Source organism: Mizuhopecten yessoensis, unplaced genomic scaffold (assembly GCF_002113885.1).
Source record: "Mizuhopecten yessoensis strain PY_sf001 unplaced genomic scaffold, ASM211388v2 scaffold10885, whole genome shotgun sequence".
NCBI lineage: Eukaryota > Metazoa > Mollusca > Bivalvia > Pectinida > Pectinidae > Mizuhopecten > Mizuhopecten yessoensis.
This window is the reverse complement of record NW_018408770.1, coordinates 77,385-84,760: the sequence shown is the minus strand read 5'-3', so window position 1 is coordinate 84,760 and position 7,376 is coordinate 77,385. Positions and strand designations below refer to the sequence as shown.

The 7,376-nt window shown below is 35.0% G+C and overlaps 1 protein-coding gene across 2 annotated transcripts in view; it reads right to left on the bottom strand.

Moving 5' to 3' along the window:
- Positions 1-3,964, bottom strand: part of LOC110463298 (laminin subunit alpha-1-like) — a 135,752-nt gene extending 131,788 nt beyond the window's left edge. For both annotated transcript variants that reach the window (XM_021517793.1, XM_021517794.1), the window contains exon 1: positions 3,779-3,964. In XM_021517793.1, coding sequence (XP_021373468.1) covers positions 3,779-3,851 — 73 coding nt within the window. In that variant the 5' untranslated portion in view covers positions 3,852-3,964. The remainder of the gene's footprint in view (positions 1-3,778) is intronic.
- Positions 3,965-7,376: the final 3,412 nt, after the last annotated feature.

Genomic DNA, 7,376 nt, shown 5'->3' with positions numbered 1-7,376 from the left:
AGGGGAGGGGGGAGGGGGGGGGGCAAATAATGAAGGCATAAAGTACTATAAGGATCATTGGCATATAACCTTTAATAGCTCTTAACCTGAACATGTGGAAGGTCACTGACCATTCTGTTCTCTCCACATAAGAAATACATTGCTATGGCAACAGTTATTGTCTCAATGAAACCTCTCACAAGAATATATATAATACAGTGTACACATACATTGAATTCCCAAACCTGCATTTGAATTTAAAAGGTATGAATTGCCCATCCTTGCATTATTATTCTTTAAACTTTGCCTGATTTACATTTATACATCAATGTTCCTTTCTTCTGGGGTCAAGTGCAGTCAAACCTCTTAAGGTGTGATGCATCCGAGTGTGTTTATGATTGAACTGTTTAGGGCTTACATATCTTTTAAACACAATATAAGGCATTTTAACAGCATTAACTGTGTTCTTATAGAAGAAGTGTAAAAAAGAAATTTGGTTTTCAGTATAAACTATGAAATTTATTTCATTTTTTTTCACCAAATCACAGTATGATATAATCTTTTATCATTTAATGTACTGTGCTATCCAGTGAATATACCAATGTAATATTTTTTTTGCATATTAACCTATGTGATATAACCTATCAGCCCTGTGATTGGTTGTAAGTTTCAATTGTTTCAACTGTGACGTCACACCTAGGACAAGTACATGACGTCACAGACTTACGCACCAGAGTCAAAATGGCGGCTTTTTACATTTCAAGGTTGAATGCAAATTGCCGTTTTACACAAATAAATGCCACAAATCTTGATTAGGTGATAAAATGGATCTTGCACTCATTTTCATTTCATATGAAATTTATGAAACTCGTCACAAAGTTTTCATTTTAGCTTGCCTAAATGAAAAAATCTTTAATCACAAATCTCGTATGAAATGGAAACTCATGTGAGATCCGATATATATACATAACTACTGAAATTGGATTTGGAAACCAGTTTTACAAGTTACATGAATACATCTCCAATTTAATGAAATTGTATACAGGTATCGTATGCCAAAGGTGACTGGAACATCTATATAAGACTATATATCTCGGATACATCTGACTAATGATTCTTAATATCATGTATAGATAAGATAGTATAATTCCAAATATATACGGTTGATCGACTCCAAAGTAATTTGATAAACACTGAACAGCTGTATTTCAGTATGCCTTATACTTCTAACTTCTCAATTTAAATATATATATATATTGTTTATAACTTTAAGTAAGATAGTTGCCCTATCACTGTACAAGGATACAGAAACTTCCAGCTGTCAGATTATCTGATCCTAAACAATCCAGCATCAATGGTATTACAACAGGGGCCATAGAACCCCATTATTCATCCTGATGATTTCAAGATTATAACGCTTTTTTTAAAGTAACTTTATAAATGGGCTTGTACAGATTTTCTCAAAGAAAATATATGTGAATTTTGATCACATTTCAACCTCGTAAAACTACTACAGTAAGTATTTTGGGTACAATATCATCCTGAATAGAGCATCATAAGGATGAAGTGCACCTAACAAGGGAATGGGCTTATTACTGAGTGTGAGCTTATCACTGGTAACTAGGGCTGTCACAATATATCGGAAAACTGGTTTATCGCAATACACGGGTATATAGTATCGTACCACAATACAGAGATGTTTTCAAAAGCATATTTTTATGTATCTGCTTGGTGTTAAACTTTGCAAATTACTACAAATTCTAACAGATATGCCAATAAGCATTAACAGGCTTTTACTACTGTAGACTCATTTATTTTTGTGGGGTTAAAATTTCGTGGTTTTCATATACTAGTCTGTTTCATGGACATTATATTTCGCTGATTTCTGATTTCCCCCCTATCTATATCATACCAAATTTATGTTTTCGTGGGGATTTAATTTTGTGGATTTTTGTTATCCTCGAAATAAACAAAATTTAATGTCCCACGGAAATTTATGATTTTGCATTAGTTCAGATTTTGTAATCAATGGTTGGTTTGACAAAAATCTTAAATCTATGTAATCCATATTATATATGATTAAGTTTGATAACATTCTGACAACAACTTATTATAAAATTGAGCACATCTTTCCTATGACAATATATCGGGATACGTATCGCAATATATTCATTCTGTATTGCAATATATCGTGATACACTCTTGGCGTATTGCGACACTCATACTGGTAATGTATATTTCGTTTTAACTATTCTTTGAAAAAATTAACCTGAATGCAATATTGTACGCCTTGCTTAACACTGTCTACTTCCCCTTCACCATGCTACTTAAGTACTCCCAGTGTCAGCTGGCCAGACATTGCTGACAATTAAAAGCAGACATTTTCGTTTAACTTGGGATGTTTCTTTAAATTCAATTATAGACGGATTTACCATTACTTTAGCAGACACCTAGTAAAACATGCCTCCTCAGCAAATTAAAGCCAGTCACTACCATAACTTCCGTACTGGATAAAGAAAAATCCCAAAGATGAGATGTCCAAGTAAGATACCATTAACTGAATTCTAGTTTCCACTAAAACATCGTTTCAAATTCAATTATATTTACATTTCATATTTTCTTATTTTGAAATATCAATATCAGTAATACATGAATCAGAACTATTTTTGTAAATTAATATGGTAAACTCATTTCAAGACTTAATGAATCTGCAGTCTTCACTATTTACAAAAATGCTTATTTTGATGTCATCACAACTTGTGACCTTGACCTCTGACCTTTCTGAAACAGTTGACATGATGAGATCTTGTAATTGGTATGCAGTATCTCTAGTGCAAATCAATTTCCATCTCATGAAAATCTGAGAGAAAGCACAAATGAAACCAAATTGAAAAACTATACAAAATTAAATAAGGGTTAATTTGTTATTTTGTATGTTAGGCTTAAAATAAATGATTAATCATGGACTGATTTGAACACATGCAATATGTTTAGGACCCAACAGCTATACATTGTATTTATAAATGTCATCTAGGTTATAAATTTACACCAGTCATACTAGAGAGGCTTTCTTCAAGAGTCGGGCAATGATATTTGCATGTTCAACATAAGGACTTAAATGTAAATTTGTTTTCGTCAAGAACTTGGTCTCCTGCCCATATTATATATATAAATGCTGAGGAAAGGACATTTTATATTCTGTGATCTCTCCTCACCTCGCTCTAACACCGGCCAAATAATACCTTGCTCAAATTTATATCTAAGATAAAAATCTTATGAGGTCAACACTGGAGTTATAAAAGTCAAATTCCTACCTTATAATATGAACATTTAATATTTAATATCGCGTTGTAGAATGGGTGGCCATCTCTCATCTATTCCTTTCATTATTACAAACGGCACACTCTTCCCGTAAGTAATAAATGATAAAAATATATACTTCTAGGCCACACAATCGTGTCTCCCTCACCCTAATCTGGATCAATATTTAACTAGATACACGCGATATTAATCGCTTGTGATGACACTGTGTCACTCGCCTGTTTCAAATTGTAATCAACAGGTGTAGACAGGTGTTATAAGTAATGATAAAACAGTTATGTTCCGGAATCCGAACATGTACATGTGCACACAGATGAATAAATATTGTCACTCTTCTATTTTTAAATCATAAACAGCTGACGGCATTCAAAATGCATGAATAAGCTGCAATGAACGGATAATCTTTAAATCACCACCGGGTGAGGTTTTCCACAGGTGTTTTAGGCATGTCGTTGAAAATGAACAAACTTTTCCTTACCTTGGGAGTTTGCAGAGGTGACAATCCATCCCACCAGAGGAACCATGAGAATCACACAAACTTTGAGATCCATCTTCGGTCCCTGTAGCACTATTTGGACCACGGGTACATCCCTCCGGTTCCAACTTACTCCGCAAGCCTTTTACAAGCAGACGCTACTTTCCGCCGAAAATCTAAGCACCCCATATACACTGGGCCAAAGGTGCGCTATAGTCCGTTTCAATATTTTGATATATAGCAACACACACACTTGATGGAACATAGGCGCGACTCGACTAGAAAGGTCCATGTAAGGACAATATACATAGGAACCTGTCTAAACCGGTATATGAATTGAAATAATCTGTCCATCTGTAGAATTCAGACATGTGATGCACATCAAGTGTAAATCGCTCTAAAATGAGATTTTAGTGTTAAGACAGGTTAAACCGTACTCGTCATGATAGATAGGTTTACTATGTGTTCAGGTACTATACACGTAGTACGTATATGCAGGTTTAATTACGTATACTCCCATATACAGGGCAAACTTCTCGTATAGGCAGGTTTAACCGTACCCCTACATACAGTTTTAATCACGCGTATAGACGGGTCTAATAATGCGTAAAGGCGGGTTTAACTCTTATTAACAGGTTTGTCACGGGCTACTCCTAAAGACATATTCAACTTCTCGGATAGACAAATTTAACTACTGGTATAATCAGGTTTAACTACTCGTATTAACAGGTTTAACTACTTGTATTAACAGGTTTAACTTCTCGTATTAACAGGTTTAACTACTCGTGTTAACATGTTAACTACTCGTATAGTCACGTTTAACTTCAAGTATTGAAATGTTTAACTTCTAGTATTATAACCAGTCTAACTTCTAGTATTGAAATGTTTAACTACTCGTATTAACAGGTTTAACTACTCGTGTTAACAGGTCTAACTACTCGTGTTTACATGTTTAACTTCTCGTATTAACAGGTTTAACTACTCGTGTTAACAGGTCTAACTTCTCGTGTTAACAGGTTTAACTACTCGTATTAACAGGTTTAACTACTCGTGTTAACAGGTCTAACTACTCGTGTTTACATGTTTAACTTCTCGTATTAACAGGTTTAACTACTCATGTTTACAGGCATAACTTCTCGTGTTAACAGGTTTAACTACTCGTGTTAACAGGTTTAACTACTCGTGTTAACAGGTCTAACTACTCGTATTAACAGGTCTAACTACTCGTGTTAACAGGTCTAACTACTCGTAATAACAGGTTTAACTTCTCGTATTAACAGGTTTAACTACTCGTGTTAACAGGTCTAACTACTCGTATTAACAGGTTTAACTTCTGGGGTTAACAGGTCTAACTACTCGTATTAACAGGCTTAACTACTCGTGTTAACAGGTTTAACTACTAGTGTTAACAGGTCTAACTACTCGCGTTTACATGTTTAACTTCTCGTATTAACAGGTTTAACTACTCGTGTTAACAGGTCTAACTACTCGTATTAACAGGTTTAACTTCTCGTGTTAACAGGTCTAACTACCAGTATTAACAGGTTTAACTGCTCGTGTTAACAGGTTTAACTACTCGTGTTAACAGGTCTAACTACTCGTGTTTACATGTTTAACTTCTCGTATTAACAGGTTTAACTACTCGTGTTAACAGGTCTAACTTCTCGTGTTAACAGGTTTAACTACTCGTGTTAACAGGTTTAACTTCTCGTGTTAACAGGTTTAACTACTCGTGTTAACAGGTCTAACTACTCGTGTTTACATGTTTAACTTCTCGTATTAACAGGTTTAACTACTCGTGTTAACAGGTCTAACTTCTCGTGTTAACAGGTTTAACTACTCGTGTTAACAGGTTTAACTTCTCGTGTTAACAGGTTTAACTACTCGTGTTAACAGGTCTAACTACTCGTGTTTACATGTTTAACTTCTCGTATTAACAGGTTTAACTACTCGTGTTAACAGGTCTAACTTCTCGTGTTAACAGGTTTAACTACTCGTGTTAACAGGTCTAACTACTCGTATTAACAGGTTTAACTACTCGTGTTAACAGGTCTAACTACTCGTATTAACAGGTTTAACTTCTCGTGTTAACAGGTCTAACTACCAGTATTAACAGGTTTAACTTCTCGTGTTAACAGGTTTAACTACTCGTGTTAACAGGTCTAACTACTCGTGTTTACATGTTTAACTTCTCGTATTAACAGGTTTAACTACTCGTGTTAACAGGTCTAACTTCTCGTGTTAACAGGTTTAACTACTCGTGTTTACAGGTCTAACTTCTCCTGTTAACAGGTTTAACTACTCGTGTTAACAGGTCTAACTACTCGTATTAACAGGTTTAACTTCTCGTGTTAACAGGTCTAACTACCAGTATTAACAGGTTTAACTGCTCGTGTTAACAGGTTTAACTACTCGTGTTAACAGGTCTAACTACTCGTGTTTACATGTTTAACTTCTCGTATTAACAGGTTTAACTACTCGTGTTAACAGGTCTAACTTCTCGTGTTAACAGGTTTAACTACTCGTGTTTACATGTCTAACTTCTCGTGTTAACAGGTTTAGCTACTCGTGTTTACAGGTCTAACCTCTCGTATTAACAGGTTTAACTACTCGTATTTACAGGTCTAACTTCTCGTGTTAACAGGTTTAACTACTCGTGTTAACAGGTTTTCTCATTTCGAAAGATTTCTTTTTCATAAAACGTGAACATATGTACCTACAATCCTTTCACACTGCGCTCACACATACATTGTGACAAAGATCTATTGTTGTTTAGACAAGGGGAGGATGTAGATCAGTCAATGCCCTAGTCTCAGTCAGCATCCTTGGTACGTCCACTAAGGATAATACGCGTATACTTTTTATCATGGTTTCTAAATTCAAGGAAACACGTTTGTATAGTTTACTTATTGCATATGGCATACTGCGAGCTCTCCATTGGTTTTATATGGAGTGTTAGCCTAGTTAAGAGGGATTCGAACTCTCTTTGGCCAGTCGTATCGCTAGTTGTCACCAGGACTTTCTCGTGTTGAACAATGATTGACGTAAAACCCTTATCCAGTATAGAAGCTGACGTGTAACCGGTAAATGTGTAGCGCCCACGTCATTTTCGTCATAATCCAAGCAAGGATTAAAATATAAAATCAGTTCATCGTGAATGCATCTGGTCAGGAATGTCTATTTTAATGTTTGGAGTCTAAAACGTGAATGTCCAACATAGAATGGGAAAAGTCAATCAATAATTATTTTTGTTTATTTCTTTACGTGTCAAACACTTTATATACAATTACAAAGGTAATAAAACAATAGTACAACATTGATATAATATGACTTTCTAAAAATAGTATATAGAATGACTCGTTTTTTGCGTTTAATCAAGGTTTACATAGACACAGGGGATAGATACATTGTAACACGTTGGCCGTAGCACAGGTACTTAATATCCAAAACTTTGAGAATTTACATATTCATTACATAGGAACCTATGGGCTATAAATATCACCCCCCCCCCCCCCTCAATTTTTGCATTAACCGTTAAACGGGGCGTATTTTGTGATTTACACGAGATATTTCTCTATGCACTATAACACACAGTATTAGA